This window comes from Diabrotica virgifera, chromosome 5 (genome assembly GCF_917563875.1).
Source record: "Diabrotica virgifera virgifera chromosome 5, PGI_DIABVI_V3a".
Lineage (NCBI taxonomy): Eukaryota > Metazoa > Arthropoda > Insecta > Coleoptera > Chrysomelidae > Diabrotica > Diabrotica virgifera.
Window position 1 is genome coordinate 16,323,242 of NC_065447.1, and position 24,782 is coordinate 16,348,023.

At 32.7% G+C, this 24,782-nt stretch overlaps 1 protein-coding gene across 1 annotated transcript in view; it reads right to left on the bottom strand.

Moving 5' to 3' along the window:
- The window catches only part of LOC114332918 (probable G-protein coupled receptor No18), a 169,436-nt gene that overhangs the window by 7,209 nt on the left and 137,445 nt on the right, over nt 1–24,782 (bottom strand). Inside the window, exons 3-5 of the mRNA XM_028282710.2 lie at nt 19,483–19,711; nt 12,263–12,449; nt 3,885–3,976 (exon numbers count right to left, since the gene is read on the bottom strand). Coding sequence (XP_028138511.1) covers nt 3,885–3,976; nt 12,263–12,449; nt 19,483–19,711 — 508 coding nt within the window. The remainder of the gene's footprint in view (nt 1–3,884; nt 3,977–12,262; nt 12,450–19,482; nt 19,712–24,782) is intronic.

Consider the following 24,782-nt stretch of genomic DNA (forward strand, 5'->3'; position numbering starts at 1 on the left):
CAACCTTTTTCTTTCCTGGGCCACATAGTAGCTATTGCCACAGCTTGCGAGTCGCAGTCAAGATGAAGTTGTATACAGGGTGTTTCATTGGGAAATGGAAATACTTAAATTGTGAATAGAGGTAAATGAGGCGGTTCTAGACATACTAAATTTATTGCTCCACCGACTTTATAACCTAGTTACAGAGTGTTTTATCGATTTTGCCCATTTCCTTTTGGACCCATAACTATAGAACCACCTTGTACATTTTTTTGATATTTGGTACAGATATGTCACATTTAGAACCCAAACCACCCAACTACTAATCACAAGAAAAATCCAGGTCCGGATTAAACAAAATTATAAATCCATTGTGACCTTGGGACAACATCCTGTATATTGAAATTTTCAAAACCCGTTTGCACATTTGAAAAAAGCTTTCATGGAGCTTCCATTTTTCGCGCAGACAATTCAATGACTTTAATTTTGAAATTATGTCGGAATTTTTAGGAACTCGTACTTTCAAAACAGAAATTTCGATATAATTATTTCAAAATTAATGTCATTAAATTGTCTGCGCAAAAAATTGAAGCGAGCAATTAAATTTAGTTTTTATGCTCTTTTTAAATGTGCAGACGTATTTTGAAAATTTTAATATACAGGGTGTTCTTTCAAGGTCACAATTATTTTAATTTTTTTTGTTAATCCGGACCTGAATTTTTCTTGTGATTACTAAATGGGTCGTTGCAATGTAGTAAATAAGTATTGATAATTATTTGTAAAATGAGTATTTGCTCATTAACTTTAATAATTTATTATTGAAAGTTAATAATACCTTGCTTTCTAATCAGAGTTCTTAAAAATTTCAATATAATATTTAAAATTAAAGTCACTCATTAAATTGTCTGTCTCACTCCCAAACACGCCTCAAACACATCGGCACACTATCAAATAATTACAAAAAACACGTGAAATTTGACAAATAATTTGATCACAGGGCCCTTTAGTTAGCATTCGGGCCGCATAAAAAACGCTAGAGGGCCGTATGCGGCCCACGGGACAAAAGCAGAGACCAGAAAACTAATGAAAAGAAAGAAGAAGGAGTATCAGGAATAAATAATCAGAGATATAGAAGAAAAAAGGAAGAACATACAAGCAAGACAGTTCTTCAGTTCAAGGAATTTCAGAGATCAAGGCCAGAAGCAAGAACAGAAACTTTCTCCAAAACGACAGCGGGTAGCTTATTACTGATGACAAGGAAATTCTAAAGACCTGGAAGGAATAATTCTATCAACTGTTAAATAAACAATTTAGCAGAAATACATCAAACATAGAATTACAGCTTAAATAGAAAACCAATACCCGACATATTAGGAAGTAACCCAAGCAATTAAAAAACTTAAAAATAATAAGGCACCAGGCAGTGATGGTATACCCTCAGAGTGCTTAAAACACGGAGGAGAAGCGGTTTATAGTTCTATATACAAGCTAATTCAAGACGATTCATGAAACGGTTACGATGTAAAGTGAGAGTTGGACAACAATACTCGAAGACATTTGAAATAAACAATGGACTAAAACAGGGAGTTAGGCAGACCAGAAGAAGACTCTGGTAGAAAAGTCCACTACATGAAGTAGTCTACCTGACAAAGGATCGAAGTCAATGATATGATAGTAGAACGTCACCACCCCCTGACAAAGGTTCAAGGAATGAGAAGGAGGAGGTGCTTCATTACTGAAGGTTGTCTATGATTACTGGAGACTAATCTCTATCCTTTGCGGTTCTTAGTAATGAAAGTGCATTATGTCTGTTCAATATCTAACACTTCTTAGCCATGAGTATTTTTTATTCTCCCCTTTTTCCTTAATTTTCCCCTCCATAATGAGCTCTAGGAAGATACATTTTTCTCATCGAAAAATTTCTGCTACATAATATATTTATAATGCCTAACAGTTCTTTACCGGGTCCCAATCATTTTAAGCACACTTTCATTAATTCTGAGTTCTATATAGGGTGAGGCAGATAACTGGCCTATTAGAAATATCTCGAGAACTAAAGGCAACAGAATCATGAATATTGGAACAAAGGGGTTTTGAAGGATGATCTATTAAATGAAAATATTGTCATCTCTTTGCAACTTCCGGTTACACCGGAAGTTGCTTATAACTTCGTTTTTTTAAATGGGACACCCTGTATATTTTTACATTTTTGGATTTTTTTCGATGTCTTCTTTCTTAAAATATAAGGTTTTGTAATATTACACAGGGTATTTTAAAAGATAATGACGTTTTTTTATTAATTTCGTAGCAATATTCACACCCTGTAGAATTGTAGTAGTGTGACATCTAAAACTCTACTTACGTTCAAGTGATTTTTAATATACTCTACTATTGTTAAGAATCATTAGTATAGCTAAATTTTTAATTTCAGTATACAGGGTTGGTCGAAACTCGGAATGAGTATTTTCTGAGTTTTCTTAAATGGAACACCCTGTATTTTTGTATTGTAGTGAAATGATATTTTATAGTACTTTTTTATTTCTTAAGCATTCCCTATACCTAACTGCTTTAATTTGTGAGTTATTGGTGATTCAAGCTAAACATTAATTGCAACAAAAAATACGTAAAATTTTATTAGGTTGGCCGTGAAAATACTCAATCCCAAATAATTTTTCAGAAATAAATACATATTAATCCAGACAGGTCCTTAAAATTACCAATAATGGTTTAGCTATCGAAATACCTACTTAGTTAAGATTGTTGGTGCGATTAACAATTAAGCACAAATTAAAGCAGTTAGGTATAGGGAATGCTCAAGAAATAAAAAAGTACCATAAAATATCATTTCATTACAATACTAAAATACAGGGTGTTCCATTTAAGAAGACCCAGAAAATACTCATTCCGAGTTTCGACCAACCCTGTATACTAAAATTAAAAATTTAGCTATACTAATGATTCTTAACAATAGTAGGGTATATTAAAAATCATTTGAACGTAAGTAGAGTTTTAGATGTCAAACTACTACAATTCTACAGGGTGTTAATTTTGCTACGAAATTAATAAAAAAACGTAATTATCTTTTAAAATACCCTGTATAATATTACAAAACCTCATATTTTAAGAAAGAAGACATCGAAGAGAATCCAAAAATTTAAAAATATACAGGGTGTCCCATTTAAAAAAACGAAGTTATAACCGGAAGGTATAACCGGAAGTTGCAAAGAGATGAAAATATTTTCATTTAATAGATCATCCTTCAAAACCCCTTTATTCCAATTTTCATGATTCGGTTGCCTTTAGTTTTTGAGATATTTCTAATAGGCCCTTTATTTGCCTCACCCTGTATATGAGATCTTTAACACACTTTCAAATACCTACCTATATTTCCATTACTTCCAATTGTCTCATACTATTTTCTCCTAGAGTGTCAAACTCTCTCTAGAGAGTGAAACTTGGGTACGAATTCATATTTTGGTTTTCGTATTCAAGTATGTCATTCAGTTTGTTTAGGTGGGGTGAGACACCGATTACTTTTCTTGTTTCTTTTTTAGTCCGTTTGTTGCCTTATTTTATGTTGCCCTATTTCTTGCAAAAGATATCGATATCGAATACACAATACTTACATAAAAACAATTTAACGGAGACTGATTTGAGATACTTAAGAATTATTGTATCGAAATCTTTGAAGTAATAAAAAAATAGTAGAAATTGATGACATATTTTATATAACACATTAACACATAATAAATAATTGAGGATATAAAAAATATATAAAATTTTAAAAACAACAAGAAATCTGGCGATGTCTTGTGACTGATAAAGACAGTGATAAAAAAGGTTACACAAGTATATTTTATAATACTTATTCAGTTCATTTATAATATTAAAAAAATTGGCTTTACCTCGAACACCTTAAGTTGCCATCTTCACATTCTGAAGAACCTCGATCCAAATCGGATTCTTCTCTGGTATTATAAATTAGTTTTTGGTTTTTCTGAAATATAAGATCAATATTAAAACGTATATAGTCCAGAAAGCCACTGCGCATCCGCTAGGAAAAATATTCTAATTCAGATTTTTTGCACAATCTTACTCAAAAAGGACTCCTTTTAACAAATTTGCATGTTGCCAGGACCAAACGCTGGTCAAAAATTTTTTAAACGTTTTTTTTTTGTTTTTTTCCTAAAATTATTTTTTTTTTGCATGGAAAAAAGTTTTTTTAGGTTTTTTGGATCATTCCAAACAGAAAAGGTATTTAGTGACTTTTCTCTAAAAATGATAGTTTTTGACATATAAGCGATTAAAAATTGCGAAATCGGCCATTTTTAACCCTCAAAAACTATGTGAAAAACTGAAAATTTGAATGTTGCGAAGGTAAGTAGATATTCTTTATGGTAGGGGAGCCCAAGCGGGGATTTTTGCAGTTACTCGAGCGCGTCAGATTATCATATGGGGAGAAACGTGGTACCCTGCAGATGTACCTCTGCCATATATTGGCTCTTAACACAGGGGAGTTCGTTTAGGGGGGCCCGAAAAAAAAATTTATCCTTAAAAATACTCGAAATTGTCAGATTAAGATAAGGTAAGTTAAGTACATGCAAAACAGTGTATATTTAAAAACTCTGACGATTTGAGCGGGGCATAAGGGAATTGGTGAGTCACAAAGTTTCACAAGAAAAAGGCGAATATTTCGCGAAATGAAAGTCAGATCGAAAAACTAAAAACTACACGTTCAATATTTTTCAAAAATCTATCTATAGATACCAAACACGACCCCTCGCAGAGAGGGGTGGGGGGTAAATTTTAAATTTTAAATACAAATCCCGCGATATTTAGTAAAATAAACATCAGATCGAAAAACTGCAAAATACACTTATTTAATATTTTTTAAAAATATATCGAATGGTACCAAACGCGACCCCCCACGGAGGTGGGGTGGGGGGTTACTTTAAAATCTTAAATGGGAGCCCCCATTTTTTATTGCAGATTTGAATTCTCTGCATAAAAATAAGCAACTTTTATTCGAAACATTTTTTCGAATTATGGATAGATGGCGCTATATTCGGAAAAAACGATTAATGGAAATAGAAAATTAAATTAAAAAATGGCAAGCGCCCGCTAAAATGGAAAATTTTACTTAACTTTTTTTGGTTTTAGGACCTAATAATCACAACCCAATAGGTCCCCAAAGCGCTCGAGTGACTGCACATTTAGCATACTTTGCTCCCCTACCATTAAACATCTATTGATGAAATCCCGAAGAGGTTTTTGCAATACAATATTCAAAACTTCTATTTTTTTAATTGCTAATCAAGCGTGCGCGACACTATTTTCCACCGACAGTATGGTGCAAATAAAAGGAATAAATTCGTTATTTCGTAAACCGGCGACTTTAAGGAAAAATCCCGAAAAGGGTCGATTTTTATTTTTAAGTTGTGATATTGTGGCATAAATGGTATACTAGTGACGTCATCCGTCTGGGCGTGATAACGTAATCGATGATTTTTTTAAATGAGAATAGGGATCGTGTGGTAGCTCAATTGAAAGGTTTTTCAATTCTCTATTCAGTAATGTAAACATTTACATAATTATTTATACAGGATGTCCTTCTACTTCTTTTTTTGTCAAATAATTTAGTTTAATAAAAATTTTTTGGACACCCTGTATAAATAATTATGTAAATGTTTTTATTACTGAATAGAGAATTGAAGAACCTTTCAAATGAGCTAGCACACGACCCCTATTCTCATTTAAAAAAATCATCGATTACGTCATCACGTCCAGATGGATGACGTCACTAGTATATAATATATGCCACAATATCATAACTTAAAAATAAAAATCGACCTGTTTCGAGATTCTTCCTTAAAGTCGCCGGTTTACGAAATAACGAATTTATTCCTTTTATTTGCACCATACTGTCGGTGGAAAATAGTGTCGCGCACGCTTGATTAGCAATTAAAAAACAAAGAAGTTTTGAATATTGTATTGCAAAAAACTCTTAGGGATTTCATCAATCGATGTTTAAAGAATATCTACCTACCTTGGCAACATTAAAATTTTCAGTTTTTCACATAGTTTTTGAGGACTAAAAATGGCCGATTTCGCAATTTTTCAATTTTTATTCGCTTATATGTCAAAAACTATCATTTTTAGAGAAAAGTTACTAAAGGCCTTTTCTGTTTGGAATGATCCAAAAACCTAAAAAAACTTTTTTCCATGCAAAAAAAAATAATTTTAGGAAAAAAACAAAAAAAAAAACGTTTAAAAAATTTTTGACCACCTTTTGGTCCTGGCAACATGCAAATTTGTTAAAAGGAGTCCTTTTTGAGTAAGATTGTGCAAAAAATACGAATTGGAATATTTTCCCTAGCGGATCCGCAGTGGCTTTCTGGACTAATACCACTTCATTTTATTTTATGTAATATTAAAAGTAACACAAAAATAGTTTAATCTAAATATATTACAAATGTGAGACATAAATGATCTAAATGAATGTGATAAAAATAATATTTTTTACTATATTATTTAACATACACTTAAAGACACTCTATCATTTATTAGCAAACTTGTGGAAGCCACAGTCCACCAAGTCAGCATGGTCAAATTGTTATACAATGCGTCCATCGAATTAACGCATAAATTCATTATTCCATAAACCGGCGACTTTAAAGAAAAATCCGAAAACACGTCGATCTTTATTTTTAATTTCCGATTTTTTGGCATATACATCATAGTAGTGACGTCATCCATCTGGGCGTGATGACGTAATGGATGATTTTTTTAAATGAGAATAGGGGTCATGTGATAGCTCATTTGAAAGGGTATTCAATTTTCTATTCAATAATGTAAACATTAACATAATTATTTATACAGGGTGTTCAAAAAAATATTTTTTAAATTAAAATAATTGAGACAAAAAGAAGAATGTATGTAATTTATTTAATTCAAAATGCGTTTTCCTACTGTCAGTAAACTTAAAAAAAAATTATTTGACAAATAAACATTGATTTTCGCTTGAACGAAATGTTTAAACTGGCAAGAGGCAGGTGGATGGCAGCTTTAACATTGAATTTAAGCGAAAAACAATATTTATTTGTCAAATAAACATTTTTTCCTGTTTTCTGACAACATTAAAACGTATTTTGAATTAGAAAAATTCCATACATTCTTCTTTTTGTCTCAATTATTTTAATTAAAAAAATGTTTTTTTGAACACCTTGTATAAATAATTATCTTAATGTTTATATTAGGGAATAGAGAATTGAATACTCTTTCAAATGAGCTATCACATGACCCCTATTCTCATTTAAAAAAATCAACTATTACGGCATCACGCCCAGATGGATGACGTCACTGGTATGATGTATATGCCAAAAAATCGGAAATTAAAAATAAAAATCGACCTGTTTCGGGATTTTTCTTTAAAGTCGCCGGTTTACGAAATAATGAATTTATGCGTTACTTTATGGACGCACTGTATTTGGCCAGCTTTAATATACGGCGTGAAAACATTTTTAAGGGCCGAATGCCCAAAATATCATACAGGGAAGCATTACGTAGATTAGTTCATAACTTCGTGCTAAAAAGTTCCAGCGCCCTCTGTGAAATACGAGTGTGATTAGTAACTATTCCGAACTTACTTTATCAGGGAAACTAGAACGCAGGGAAACCTACCCTTAGTAACAAGAACTTTTGTCTATAATTCACTGAAAATGAGGGAGAGCTAGGAGCAGAGTATTTGCTTTGGTTTGAACTCGAAAAGAGTTTTGGGAAACTACTGAAGTGATGCAAAAGTTCTTTGAAAATGTGTGAGCTTTGCGATTTGTGAGTTTGATTGTGTATGAACTACAAAGTGATCTTGTAATTCTGAAAAATTATGCTTTTAGAAATCCAAACCGATAATTTGATTTTTAACCTAAGCTGTACCTATGTCAAAGTAGGTAATTTCAAATTTTTCATGAAAAAGCAGAAAATTATTAAAAGTAACCCTGGACAATTTGGAAAAGGCCCTTATAGATAAGCGATCGGCAGCCACCCCAAAAATGACGCTACACAACATCAACTTTCAAATTAATGGCCAATGTTGGTCATTATTTATGTTTTCGAGATCGCTGAATTCGAATATAAATTCATAAATTTTGTTTTTATGTAGAATAGAAAGAACATGTTAAAAAATGGAATTTTAAGCAAAAATGCGAAAGCTAAATATTAATGATTTTTATATTTTAGTTGCTGTAATAGTCTAAGAGCTGGAAGCGGATTTTGTGCGTGATAAGTAATACGGAAAAACTATACGGGGATATGTTGAATTAGTTTTGTGCATGACTTTCCCCAACGGCCGGAAATCATAGTGGGGAACGAGGGTAGTTATAAGGGGTCGTCGCGGTTTTTATTATGTTTTTTGTGACGCTCATGATCGAGATAGTGATCGAGATAGTGCACCAAAATTTGGGAATAGGTAGGTCATGACGTAACTAAGTAAAATATCTAGGCGCGGAACGCTGCGTGCTTAAAATAAAGGGGTGGGGCAGGGGTGAATTTAAAAAATATAAGGGGTTTTTTGCGACGTTCGTAATTGAGATAGTGGACCAAAATTTGGAAATAAGTAGACCGTAACATAACTAAGTAAAATCCCCAGAGCCGGAAACCAGAGTGGGGGACGAGGGTAGTTATAAGGGGTCAAAGTCGAAGTTTTTATTATTTTTTTTGTGATGCTCATGATGGAGATAGTGCACCAAAATTTTGAAGTAAATAGATCATGAAGTAACTAAGTAAAATCTCCAAGGGCGGAACGCTGCTTGGGGTATAAAGGGGTGGTAGGCAGGGGTGATTATAAAAATATAAGAGTTTTTTTGCCGTTCGTGTTCGAGATAGTGCACCAAAATTTGGGAATAAGTAGATCATGACATTACTAAGTAAAATCTCCAGGGGCGGAACGCTGCGTGGGGGACAAATGTTGTGCTGCGTAAAAAAAATAATACAAGTTGCAGCTTTGACCCCTTAAAACTACCCTCATCACCAACTCTGAGCACAAATTTTGGTGCACTATCTCGATCATGAGCGTCACAAAAAAAATAATAAAAACCCCGACTTTGACCCCTTATAACTACCCTCGTCCCCGACTCTGGTTTCCGTCTCTGGGAATTTTACATAGTTATGTTATGGTCTACTTATTCCCAAATTATATTTTTTATATTCACCCCTACTCCCACTTCTTTGTTGACCACGCAGCGTTCCGCCCCTAGAGATTTTACTTAGTTACGTCATGACCTACCTATTCCCAAATTTTGGTGCACTATGTCGACCATGAGCGTCACAAAATAAAAATAATAAAAACCGCGACTTTGACCCCTTATAACTACCCTCGTCCCCCACTCTGGTTTTCGGCTCTGGGGATTTTACTTTTATATCATGTTCTACACTAATTCCCAAATTTTGGTGCAATATCTTAATCACGAACGGCGCAAAAAACTATTTATATTTTTTATATTCACCGCTACCCCCACCCCTTTGTCGGCCACGCAGCGTTCCGCCCCTAGAGATTTTACTTAGTTACGTCATGACCTACTTATTCCCAAATTTTGGTGCACTATCTCGATCATGAGGGTCACAAAAAAATAATAAAAACCGCGACTTTGACCCCTTATAACTATCCTCGTCCCCCACTCTGGTTTCCGGCCGTTGGGGAAAGTCATGTACAGCTGGTTCCAAAAAGAACTGATACGACTCTTAAAGCGTATTTTGTAGAAAATTGAGCAGTGTATTTTGAAGGATCAACACTTATTATTTACACGCTGTCACTGTCACTGCTAAATCTTAAAATTTGTCAGATGACTTATTCTGTTCAACTTCAAAAAATTGCCGTTTGTTTGTTTATTTTATTATTTGTCTGTCGTAATAAATATAATATAATGTCAGACCAATCATACACTGCTCAAAATGATCAAATCTTACTAAGAGGCGTATCAGTTTTTTTAGGAACCAGCTGTACATAACTAATTCAATATATCCCCGTATAGTTTTTCCGGTACCCCGTCAAAATAGCCCCGTCAAAAAAGCTCCGACAAAATAGCCCCGACATAATATCCCGCACACAAAATAGCTCCGACAAAATAGCCTGCAGACAAAATAGCCGCGGAATAATAGCCCGCCGACAAAATAGCCCCGACAAAATGGCCCCGACAAAATAGCTCCGAAAAAAAAAGCTCCCTTCAGAATTAATCATGAAATAATTCCTTAAAAATACATTTTTTCCGAAATGGTAATTATCCTCTATTCAGATGTTTATCTTAACCACATTAAATAAAAATTGTCTTTTCAGAGAACTCGAGTCCTGTCTTTCCTGCCTCTTGGAAGTTTGAACATTTAAGTTAAGCGAAAATCAATGTTAATTTATGATATAAACAATTTTTTCTGTTTTCAGGCAACAGTAAAATGCATTTTAAATTAAATAAATGGTTTCTTCATTTTTGTCAAATAATTTCAATTAAAAAAAAGTTTTTGGACACCTTGTATAAATAATTATGTAATTGTGTATAAGACGCTGTTTTAGCCGGGGCTATTTTAGCCGGGGCTATTTTAGCCGGGGCTGTTTTGACCGGGGCTATTTTGTGTGCGATCTATTTTGTCGGGGCTATTTTGTTTGCGGGCTATTTTGTCGAGGCTATTTTGTGTTCGGGCTATTTTGACGGGGCTTTTTTGACGGGGCTGTTTTGACCGGGCTATTTTGACGGGTCACGAGTTTTTCCATATTACTTATCACGCACAAAATCCGCTTCTATCTCTCCGACTATAATGTTGGTCACAGCAACTAAAAGGTCTCTATGAGTTTTTCCTTTTGAACATCTTACTGCATAATTTCTGAAGTATTTTGATAAAAAAAATATGCGACTTTTTGGATTTGTCGCGACCAACATAAAAATATTTATGCGACTTTCATGGATTATGAAAAGGCTTTTGAGCCTAGAGTAAAGACTGGAACGCTTTAGAATATATTATTAATAACCAAATGCATTTATGGTAGAGACCAACATATAGAAAACTTGTATTTAAAGCAGACAGAAGTCGCACAAGTCGATGGGGGATTAACCGACAACTGTTAAATAAAAGAAGCATCAGACAGGGATGCATTCTATTCCCGCTGTTATTTAAAATGCAGGAGAATCCGATGATATCAAAATCAAACCATCAAACGTGGGGTCCGTTAGGGATGTATACTATCACCACTTCTGTTTAACATCTACTCTCAGAAAATATTTCAAGAAGCAGTGGACGATATTGAAGCCGGAATTCGAATTAACGGAGGATGTATCAATAACATAAGATATGCAGACGACACAGTGGTATTCGCTGACAGTGCTGAAGCCCTCCAAGAATTAATGAACAGAATCGCAGATGTCAGTCAGAGATACGGTCTTTCGCTAAACACGAAGAAAACAAAATGTATGATGATCTCTAAGAAGGAACAGCAATGTGGACGAATCAGTGTGAACGGTCAACAAATAGAAAGAGTAAAACCATACACCTACCTTGGTACGAACGTCAATGAAAATTGGGACCATTCCATAGAAATCAAATGTAGGATAGAGAAAGCAAGATCTGCATTTCCAAAAATGGCAAAGTTATTCAAATGTCATGACTTGTCGATACCCATAAAAATCAAGTTACTACGAGTTATATCTTTCCTATACTGTTGTACGGAGTTGAGTCGTGGACTCTCACAGACGCCACCTGCAAGAAAATTGAGGCGTTTGAAATGTGGCTTTATCGTCGAATTCTGAAGATATCTTATACCGACCACATTACTAATCAGGGTGTTTTGCTGAGAATACAAAAAGAAAAAGAGCTGTTAATCACAATAAAAACAGCCAAAATCGAATACCTCGGTCACATCATGAGGAACAGTGAAAGATATGGACTGCTGCAACTAATTTTGCAAGGAAAAGTGGAAGGAAAGCGAGGACCAGGAAGGCGAAGGATTTCCAGGCTGAAAAATCTACGTACGTGGTTAAACACAACAACCATAAATCTTTTTAGAGCAGTAGTGTGCAAAGTACAGATTGCCATGATGATCGCCAACATCCGAAACGGATAGGTACAAGAAGAAGAAGAAGAAGATTTAAAATGCTACTTAGAATGAAGACAAAGACATGACTAAGTTATGGATAGTATCGACTTGATACTATCCTAACTATTGCAATCTTAACAGTTTACACGCTGTATTGATTAAATATCTTAACAACGATCACTTATTCTACATACTATGTATATTACTTACTCGTGGATGGGCAGTATCAATATGTGCGAGCTGGTCATGTCTTTGTGCGACTACACACGAAATTTTTATGTACACGTAAACCATAACTACCATTGGAATGAAAAAAGAACCCATCGCCGAAAAAATTACATATCCCGTATTTTTGTTATATCGGCACGTTTTTCCTGCATGCTTTCCTGGCTCATACCTAAAACAAAAACAATAAATAAAGAACATGAAATAAAATTGAAAAGGTATGCCTTTATATAGAAACATATTTACATAGAAAAAGGTACCGTTAGTTGGTGTTTTCTAGATGGTCGAGATAGACAGAACTTTGCTTAGCTTAACGGCACATTTTTCAGTATTATCTTTAAATGGATCATGCGGTTTGTTCAAATATTTGCAAACAGTTCAGTAACAAAACGTAAAAGAACAAAATCGGTATATTTAGAGCAATTCGGTATAACATTTTAAGAGATTATAGCTGGTAGTTGAAAAAATAAAAGTTCAACGATATTTTATATGAAACATTTGCAATACAGTCATAAACCGAGGAAGCATAGAATATTTAAGTAAGAAAATCAATGGGAAAGTCCCAGTAGCTGGCTGTATACCATAATTAAAAATCATACAGAACAAGTAAAAAACTTCGTTTTATAATGGTATAAAAAATTTATTGAAAAACTATTAAAAAGTCATCCAAAAGGATTCGCAAAACGTTTTCAATTTAGATCAGAGCATCTTCAATGCCTAGAATGAAGTATTTCCTATTTCCACGTTAGAATAAATGCAAAAGGTTAAAATTATGACTAGTTAAAAAAATGTGGATAATACTTACGTTCTGCTTAGTACATGAAACTAGCAACCTTATAGAATAGGTGAATAGAGAAATATGATTTACATTTTTAAAAACTGATGTTAGTAGCGACTCTAAGTCGATGTTAAGCGATAAATTTAAGAGTGCTCAAAGGGCAACATGATTCAATGCTCAATGGTAACGTGTGGTACTTGCCAGTTCGATGGACACATACCAACAAGAATATAGGAGATGACAATCTATTAATCAGACTGAAGTGACATGACAAGACAGGTTAATTGAGATAGTAATATTGTAAAAAATTGAAAAGAGGCTTTTATAATATATACTAGGTATCTTATATTTTCCTGCTATTAGTTGTTTACATTCAAGTTTTTCAGTTCTCTTTTTATTTCAAAACTAAATTAAACTTTCTTCTTCTTTTTTAAACTGTCATCAATGATGTCATTGACTTTGCTATGAATAACATTTTTATTAACATAACAATAACAACAGTTCTTTCTCTAACAGAGAGTTGCCTTTTAGACTTTTACAATAGGATCTAATTTTATTATAATTTAAATTCCACTTTAATACAGTTATTAACATCCATTCAGCTTAACTAATAATTTAAATTTAAATTCATAACCAAAAATTGACTACCTGTCTTGTCATGTCACTTCAGTCTGATAAATAGATTGTCATCTCCTATATTCTTGTTGGTCTGTGTCCATCGAACTGGCAAGTACCACACGTTACCATCGAGCAATGAATCATGTTGCCCTTTGCGCACTCTTAAATATCGCTTAACATCGACTTACGAGTCGCTACTAACATCAGTTTTTAAGAATGTAAATCATATTCTCGATGTCACCTATTCTATAAGGTTGCTAGTTTCATGTACTAAGTGGAATGTAAGTATTATCCACATTTTTTCTTTAACTAGTCATAATTTTAACCTTTTGCATTCATTCTAACGTGGAAATACTCCGTTCTAGGCACTGAAGATGATCTGATCTAGATTGAAAACGTTTTGCGAATCCTTTTGGATGACTTTTTAATAGTTTTTCAATAAACTTTTTATACCATTATACAAACGAAGTGTTTTACTTGTTCTGTATGATTTAAGTAAGAATTACAGAATTACAATTCGACCAGACCAACAAAAATCTAAAGTAATTCCAATAAGAAGAGGAGTATGACAAGTATGTGTTCTATCCCCTCTAATTTTTAATATGTGTTCAGAAGAGGTCTTTAAACAGGCCGTAGAAGATATCAAAGAAGGCATATCAATTATCGGAACACTAGCAAATAATATCACATATGTATATGATACAATACTCCTTGCAGATAGCAAAGAAGGGCTACAAATTTTGGTTGATTGCACTATGCAGTACTGCGAGAGGTATGTTATGGCTCTGAACAGAGAAAAAATCATGATTGTCAGTAAGATCAAGATTGAAGAAGAAACAATCTACGTCAGCGGTTCTCAATCTGTGGTACATGTAGCACTGGTGGTACATATCATTATTCGCAGTGGTACACGAAAAGCAAAAACAGCTCATATCAGCATCACTGTTATAGTTAATTAGAGTACCTACTAGACAGGTATTTCAGTTAGGTGGTACCAAAAATAATAAAAGGTAATTTGTGGTACAAGACTCAAAAATATTGAGAACCACTGATCTACGTCAAAGGAAAACCTTTAGAAAAAGTAGATCTTTTATTAGTGCGGCCGACCAGATGATTTCTTGAGAACATTTTACAAAAATGAAGGTTAAAATGAACTATAAAATAAACGAAAATTGGACAAGATACACCAATTAGCTCTTAGGCACGTTATTTTTTGGACGAGCTAAAATTGCATATATTTTTTCAGTAAAATAGCTGTGTACTGTACAGGATCGTTCTGTATGGCAAAAATATTTCAGTTAATCGAAAAAAATTACCCCACTCGCTCCATCCATACTTTGTAAAATTCTTTATTTAAAACACGAGCCAAAACAAACAAACTCAATAAAATAAACAATTTTTTATAACCCTATTATTTCGGTTTACGATATCTACACATAATTAGAACCTAAATGTGGCAAACAAAGTGTTTATTTATGCTGCACATGAAAGATGTGTCAAATTTTATTGATACTGCGAAGCGAAGTATAAACAAATCTGCCCGTTCAGTTATTTCGGTTTCAAGTTTAAATGATCGGAAAACTGGGTTAGAATAATTCTTTTTTGGATGTGCCGGTGTAGTGCAAAATATATTGATGACATTTAGGTATTGTGGAGATAATGGATGTGGAGGTTCGTATTAATATCGCGGATCTCTTGGATTTACTTAAGTGTTTTCAGTAAGAAAAATAGGAAACTAGGCGATATAACTCATAATTTATTTAAGGTAATGTGAAAAGTCGCAGTTTTTTATTAGTCCAGGGCGCATCTGTTCTGAGATGGACGTTGAGAGGTGACTCAAATTTTTTTGCAGATATTGCTTGAAAATAACTCAAATAATAATATTTGAGTTATCCTCCCACTGAAAATGGTCCGGAACATTGTTTAAATAATCAAAATGTCAAAATATGAAGGAAAAATTCGATATTTTTATTGGTTTTTTGATTATAACTTTAAAACTATTCATTTCTGAGAAAAGTTGTATTAACATAAAAGTTGCGTAATTAAATTTCCTACAATATAGAAATGGTTAAAAATTAAAAAAAAGTCACCCTTGTTGCAAAATAGCAATAATTGCGAAAAAAACCATACAAAAACAAGTATTCGAATTTTACGTTTTTTAATCATTTATGCTACACTTAGGACCTTCATATTTAACCCAGAAAATTTTTATGATATAGTAAAACAGCACTGTAAATTTCATTAATATCGGTTTACTAGATTTTGCAAAATAAATTTTGCAATCTAGCTTTCGCAAAAAAATTCATTTTTTTAAATGTTGCAGGACTGAAAATAAAGCAGACAGCAAGTTGAATTTTTTTTTCCTTATAGAAGTGTACTGTACTTTTCATTTGCATTTTGCAAAATTAAAATCGATGGATTACCACGGCGTCAGGAAATTTTTTAAATACACATTAATTTTTGGTGCTACGCGCAGGACAGCGGTGTTCGATTCACACAAGTTGATTTCCACCAAAATTTCTTCCAATCTTTATCTAATATATTATTTTCTTACTCTATATTTTGTTGTATTTTAATATTTTAATTCCACAAAAATCAAAATAATTTTATTATTGTTTGTGAAATATTGTTTAAACAATTGCATATATTTAAAAATAATAAAATTTTATTCTCCAAGTAAAAATATATGAACAAAGAAAGTTTTTGCTAAAAAAAGTGTTATTTCAAAGGATAGAGTATGTGTTTTTATTTTGCAATAAACAAATTTATTTATTTATATCGAAATGTAATAAAAATTAAAATGTATCAATCATTATCAAAGGTCATTGAAATGCCCAATCAGAGCAAACTATCCGCTGTCCTGCGCGTAGCACCAATAATTAATGTTTATTTAAAAAAATTCCCGACGCCGTGGTAGTTAATTGATTTTAGTTTCGCAAATTGAAAATGAAAGGTACATTACACTTCCATAAGCAAAAAAAAATTCAACTTACTATCTGCTTTATTTTCAGTCCTGTAACATTTTGAAAAAATGAATTTTTTTTGAGAAATCTGGATTGCAAAATTTATTTTGCAAAATCTATTAAACCGATCTTAACTAAATTTACAGTATTTTTTTACTGTATCATAAAGTTTTTCTGGGTGAAATATGAAGGTCCTAAGTGTAGCAAAACTGGTTGAAAAACGTAAAATGTGAATACTTGTTTTTGTATGGTTTTTTTCGCAATTATTGCTATTCTGCAACAAGGGTGACTATTTTTTAATTTTCTAACCAATTCTATATTGTAGAAAATTTAATTACGCAACTTTTATGTTAGTACAACTTTTCTCGGAAATGAATACTTTTAAAGTTATAATCAGAAAACGAAGAAAAAAATCGAATTTTTCCTTAATTTTTTGATATTTTGATTATTTAAACAATGTTCCGGACCTTTTTGAGAGGGAGGATAACTCAAATATCATTATTTGAGTTATTTTCAAGCAATTTCTGCAAAAAAATTTGAGTCACCTCTCAACGTCCAAATGTACTAATATTTTTACAGATGCGCCCTGGTCTATATTAACCACATCATCTACTACCATTTATATCCTAGAAATCAGTTATAGGATAGAGAAAGCAAAATCTGCATTTCAAAAAATGGCGAAGCTATTCAAATGTCATGATTTATCGATACCCAGAGCCGGATTTAAGACAGTTTGCTGCTCCTGGGCAGAATTAGCGTGGGGCCCTACTTCCTACCATTAAAAAATTGTTGTTATAACTATGGTATACAGCCAACTACAGGGTTTTCCCTTTTAGAAAAACAAATGTCAATCTACTTTTATAAATATATTTTTAAATAATAAAAAATACAAGAGCTATGTCTTGTTAGAGTAAAATAGAGTGACATAAAATAAACATAGTAAGATGTATGATTTAAGTACGGACACTTTTCGAGATTTTTTAATTGAAAATTCTTAGATTATGTCGGACATGTCTAGTTGCTTTAAGACATCGTGTTCAATGCTCATTATAGAGAGATAACTCAAACGCTCTTGGCCCATCATAGACCGAAGTCGATTTTTAATTAACTTAAGTTTTGAGAATAATTTTTCTCCGCTGCAGTTAGTTAGCATCAGAACTTAATATAAACGAAGTGTCACCTCAACGTTTGTAAATGATCATTTCCATTCTTTTCAGCTATTACATTAGCAGTCGGTACATTTGAAGTTCTTTACTTATATTTGATGAGCCGATTTTGTCTTTAAATGAATTGAAAAACTCTACAAATTATACCAATTCGACACCTAGGTTTTCATCTAAAATCTAAATTATTGGTATAAATGTTGGTAAGCTTCAGTGAGCGAGCTTCAATTTCATTGGAAGTTAAATTTTCTAAATGATGTAAAAATCCAAAATTGGAATGAATGGATTCATATGCAGAAAGCCTCTGACTTAAAGAGGAAATGAAGTGATCTATAATATCGATACAATTTTGAGTCCTAAATTTCTCTGGTGTTGTCATTTCAGTTACTGGAGACGTGCTATAGTCCAGTGGAGCAAGTCGAATACTCCTTAACCCGGCAGTGGTCGCTATATGAGATTTTCTCTGACGGTTTTAGAAAATTGCGCACAACTTTTTTTCTGGTAAAGTCTACGCCGCTGAGGTTCCTTCTAGTCTCCTATCTATTCTTTCTCGACAATTTAATAGACTCGTCCACTCAGATAGTGACTCAGTTGACATAGTATCACCAGATTGCTGAGTCAATGCCCTTCATGTGAGAGATTCTCTCATCGAGCGATCACCGGAGTCACCAACTGTGTATAAAAATTAATTTTATTTTCTCACTTAAAACCTGAAATAATGTAAAAAAAAATTGTAATTATTGTCATCAACCAATTTGTCCAGAGGATTCTTGTTATACTTGTGCGCTGTGCCGTAAATTGTGAAGATACGGAGATTGATTAATATTGGATTAATTCCGATTATTTTTTTGTATTTTATCATATTATTATCTATATTATGTTATATTGTTATATTCTTATTATTAGTTAATAAAAAAAGTTTAAAATCTGTTTTTATAGAAAAGGAAAAATTTGGATATGTGAGAGAAAATCTCACGCACGACCCTTTCGTTCCCATTTTCATGATTCTGTTCCCTTTAGTTCCCGAGATATTTCTAATAGGACATTTATCTGCCTCACCCTGTAGACATAGTAAAAACCAGCCAAATTAATAAATATCTAAACAACTCACATCAGGTGGGGTTTGAACCCACGAACTAAACAATACAATTATCCCTTCCTATACTCTCACAAACTGAGCTATCTATCATATCCCACGGGAGTCGGTTTGTTTCTTTAAACATTTTGCCTTTAATAACCTTATATTACATGTGCTAAAACATGGTTAAAACACAAAAAACCAAATAAATGACATAAATTTGACTGTATTAAAGAAAATTATCTGTCTATTTTTTTTTGAAAGGAATTTTGTTTGACCCATTGATATTAAATTGCACACTCTGCAGAAAGTTTACAAGTACGATGTTTATTCATAACTTAGAATCCCACTAACTGATAAGGAAAAACAACTGAGTGTATGTCGTATATTTTTTATTGATAGCTTAGGCGACCTATCTTTAATAAGTTTCAATAGGATATTATGTACTGTCGGCGTCACAACACAGATTATTTTATGAAAGGACAGCTATTCTCAAAATCTATACAATTACAATTAATTTCAGAGCGAAAACGCAAGAACAAGACCAAGACTGCAAGAGCAAGACCGATTTTGGGCAACACTAATATACATATTTGGATACTTACCATCCAAATATAGGCGGACACGATATCAGCAAAGAACTTATCCAAACCACCATAATCATTCCTAAAGCCAGTTTTTTCGATCTTCTCTTTCTGGAATACCGAAGTGGTTGAGTTACTGCTAAGTATCTATCGACGCTAATGGCACACAGGCTAAGGATGGAAGCAGTACATAATAGAATGTCCAGCGAAATCCAGACGTCGCAGAGAATCCAACCTAATTCCCAAACTCCTGCAAAATTCAATAACAATTTTAGTAAAGGGAATAAATAAATTACCAATAGATTTTTGAATTGATTATTTCAACAGAGAAAAGATACAGAAAGCTGCAAAAGCCTGTAACATTCTCAATTACAAACAATTTCTGAAAACGTTTTTCGGATATATCAATTTTTTTGTTAAATTTGAAGCTGTTTTATGCTATTAGAACATGAACAGTGTCAACCTCTTTTTAGTAATGACGTCACTAGCATCTTTTTTAAATGAAATATACTGCATATTTTTATAGCAATAAAAAGAGAACCTATATTCAAATACACTGATGTGGGTTTCGATAAGTTTTTATAGAGTGATATCAATGCAAGATAGCAAATATCAAAAAAGATATAATAGGAATGCTACAAATAGAAACAGAAAAAAATCGGATAGGTACACAAAATCTCCTTTAACCATTCCTTTCCAATAACCTAGCCTATTTTGGAACTAATTTAACTCATTTCTCCCAGAACTACTCGACCCAACCAAGAAAACACATATTTTGGAAAAAATAAACACTGTTTTGATTCCCAAAATTCCCACATAACCACATTCGTGAGACATCCCAGAATAAGGTTCAAGAAGTCGCCCACGTAAAAAGTGGTCCAAATTAAAAAAAAATTTTTTTATTCAAATTGCAATATCAATATTTTTGGCCCTTACAAATTTTTGTTAGATTTTTTGGACTATTCTGGACAAAAAAAGGTCTCTTGTAATTTTTCTCTAAAGTTGATGGTTTTCGAGTTATAAATAATTTAAAATTGAAAAAAAAACGAAAAATGGCGATTTTCAAGGCTTAATAAATTCGTTAAAAGCTATTATTATGAAAGTCAAAAAGTGATTAAATCAAAGTTAAAAGCCCTTGCTACAAGATCCTGAAGAAATTTTTGTCACTATTTTGTTACTAAGCTGCTATTTTTAAGTAAAAATAATGAGCGCCTGCACGTATTAGGCGGCCCTCTATGGTGAGTGCGAGAGAGATGCCATTCCGGCAGTCCAATGGGGCATCTTACTCACACTCACATTTACAGCCGCGTCAATACGATCTTACGGCTTATTGTTAATAATTAAAAATAACAGCTTAGTAATAAATTAATGACACAAATTTCTTCAGGATCCTGTAGGGAGGGCTTTAAACTTTGATTTAGTCACTTTCTGACTTTCATAATAATAATTTTTTCTACGGCCGTGCTAAAAGAGTCACTTTCTCGCACGCATTACGATTCCGAAAGTTACACTTTCACGTACGGCGTGCGTGAAAGTAAAATACCTTGTAATATTGCATTATAATATATTATAATATATGCAATAAACTAATATTTAAATATTATTTACTACAGTAGAACCTCGATTATTCGTCAGGGCACCGGACCAAGGGTATGACGGATAATTGAAAAGACGGTTAACAGAACATTAAGAAAAATTAAAAATTCATAGTACAACTCTCAAATTTCATTTGTATGTTTTGTTTGACAACATAAGAGGGATTTGTGTTCGTACAATCGAATCAATTTAAAATATTCTGAAATCTTTGTTTGTTTTACTGTTGCTTCACATTTTGCGACGGCTGAATTTCTTAATCGGCATAAGATCATGCAATCTACTTTATTGGCTTCTTCTTGTTGAAAATACCACTCGATGAATTATTGCATGTGCGATGCAGCTTCTCTAGATTATTTACGCAAATCTTTGTCAGTTACAATAGGTTCATCAACATATCTACAGTCAATCTGTTTGGTCCGCCTTTGTTACCATTTCAACGATTTCTTTATCTGTCAGCAATGGATAGCCGTTTGTGTCCTCATCACAAATCAATTTAACTTTTTTTTTATTTTTTTACATTAAAATTTTTGTTTATGTAGTCAATACAACGTCTGTATGTACCTTGACGGTTAACAGAGGTGACGGTTAATGGAGAGACGGATAATCGAGGTTCCACTGTAATTTATTTCGAATTTATCTCATTGTGTTCATGTTTTAATGAAATTAGCGCGATTATTTCGATCATAGGAGATTCTGACCAATAGAAAGCTACAGAAATAAAAATTATACTGATTATTTTTTGATGATTTTAACTTCCAATCGTATAGTAAGATATTTGATCACGTGTTTAATTCTGTCCAATCAGATTAAAATTATACTGAGAATTATCTACTGTAGAAAATTACCGATAGAATTTTTTTAAGTAGATTGTTTCTGTTTAATGGCAACCAGTTTCCTAGTTTTGACAAGTGTCACATTTAAAAAAATATCCATAATATACGTATTAAAAAATAATCTTACGAATATCACACGACAGTAAGAATAAATAAGAAAATAATGCTTCATTTTTACTCAAATCTGTTGTCATTGGGCAATAGCCGCTCGAGCCCTGCGAGCTCTCGTGTCTATTGCCAGACAACAAATTTTTTAAGAACTGTCGCATTATTTTCAATTTATTCTCACTCTCTTGTGATATTATACCCGATAAATTTTGATAATATCCCGTCGTCAAGTATATTACGTCAGATGCCCTTCGTTGCTACGAAAAAATACATTCAGTGACATTAATGACAATTAATGTTTTAAAAATTATAAAAGTGATGACTTTTAACTTTTAACCGTCAAATATTTACTGTGTGTTTAATTGTACTAATTTGTACTTACATAAATAAATTACAATAAAATTTTGGTTTTGAACATTTTTATTCATGGAATAATCGCAACAAATTGCACTCGATCTCTAAAACTATTATCGAATACCCCGATCTCGATACTCGATCTCTAAAACTATTATCGAATGCCCTCGTGACACTTTGACATAATGTCGTGAAATTAAACTGGCAAAGTGTCAGTCTGGAAAAATTCGATAATTTTAGAGCTCTTGTGCAATTACTACTGATTATTTCATTCATAGGAGTTTCTGACCAATAGAAAGCTACGTAAATCTAAATTAAATCGATTATTTTTTAACGATTTTAACTTCCAATCCTATAGTAAGATATTTGATCACGTGTTTAATTCTGTCCAATCGGATTAAAATTATATTGAGAATTATCTACTGTAAAAAATTACCGATAGAATTTTTTAAGCAGATTGTTTCTGTTTAATGGCAACCAGTTTCCTAGTTTTGACAGCTGTCACATTTAAGAATATATCCACAATATACCTATTAAAAAATAATCTTACGAATATCACACGACAGTAAAAATAAATAAGAAAATAATGCTTCATTTTTACTCAAATTTGTTGTCATTAGGCAATAGCCACTCGAGCCCTGCGGGCTCTCGTGTCTATTGCCAGACAACAAATTTTAGAAAAACTGTCGTATTATTGTCAATTCATTCTCACTCTCTTGTGATATTATACCTGATTATTTCATTCATAGGAGATTCTGACCAATAGAAAGCTACAGAAATCTAAATTAAATAGATAATTTTTGATAATTTCCCGTCGTCAAGTATATTAGGTCAGATGCCCTTCGTTGCTATGAAAAAATACATTCAGTGACATTAATGACAATTAATGTTTTAAAAATTATAAAAGTGATGACTTTCAACCGTCAAATTAATATTTATAACAACTGTGTGTTTAATGGTACTAATTTGTACTTACATAAATAAATTACAATAAATTTTTTTGTTGAACAGTTTTATTCATGAAATAATCGCAACAAATTGCAATCGATCTCTAAAATTAATATAGAATTTTAGAGCTCTTGTGCAATTACTACTGATAATTCGATGAAATAGAATTATTTTGACATAATTTTTAAAAGTCAGATCAGTAGACAATTGCAATGGTTTTGAATCGTCGTCATGGAAACCAATATGGTCGTCGTGGTAACCCATTATATTGAAAGTTTGGTTTTGACAACCTTGTCAAAGAATTAATTTGTGTATTTTCACTTCTAAATAAAAATTGATATAACTCTATTTCTTGTGGCTTTTTTCCAAACGTACGGCCCTAGAAAAAATATTGTTCCTAACTCATGCGGAAAGTGTCTTCCCCGCACTCGACTGCTTGCCCGAACTCTGCTATCGCGTCGTTCGGGTCAACGGCAGTCTCGTGCGTGAAAGTATCACTTTCCGCACTAGTTAGGAAAATAACTATTTAACCGAGTCATTAAGTATTAAAAATGGCCATTTTCGCGTTTTTCAAATTTTAAATTGCTTATAACGCGAAAACCATTAACTTTAGAGAAAAATTACAAGAGATCTTTTTATCCAGAATGGTCCAAAAAACCAAAACAAAAATTTGTACTGGCCAAAAATATTGATTTTTTCAATTTGATGAAAAAAAAATCGTTAAAATAAATTTGGACCACTTTTCGTGTGGGCGTCTTCTTGAACCTTATTCTGTGGTGTATTACAAATGTGATTATGCAAAAAAATCTCATGGGAATATTTTTTCCAAGGAACCCGCCGTTTTCGTCTTGTCTAAATTGATTTCTAGGGAACTGTTCATTGACGTTCGTACCAAGGTACTCTTTCTATTTGTTGACCGTTCACACTGATTCATTCAAATTGCTGATCCGTTACAAAAAATACAATATAATTTATTTTCAAATTTTTTCAGGGATAAATATTTTTGTAAAAATGGCGAATGCACTATTTTTTAAATTTTGGCGGAAACGCAATCATTTTTGTCTGGTATGTTTCAGTATTAGTGTTTTTTTGTACAATAGGTCTCCGGTAACTTTACTTAATTGATAACGGTATAACGAATGTCGTCAGTAGTAAACATACCATAAAAGTTTTTTTATGGGAAATACACTTTTCGATAAATACACTAAGCGTCAAAATTATCGCATCACCGTAACACCCTCAGCGCCAGTGTATCCTTTTAGATACACACCGAAAAAGATACACATGGCTCGTTGTGTTCGATCGGTTGTGTCTCCTAAAAGTACACACTTTCTTAAGTTCTTATATGTAGAGAATAATGTTATGGCCTGCGCCAATTTCCTGGTATAACTGGTTTTGGCCTTAGACACGTAGACATGAAAAGATAGGTTGTATGTAACTAGAAATTCATATAAACATACAAAAATAGCAAAATACGAAAAT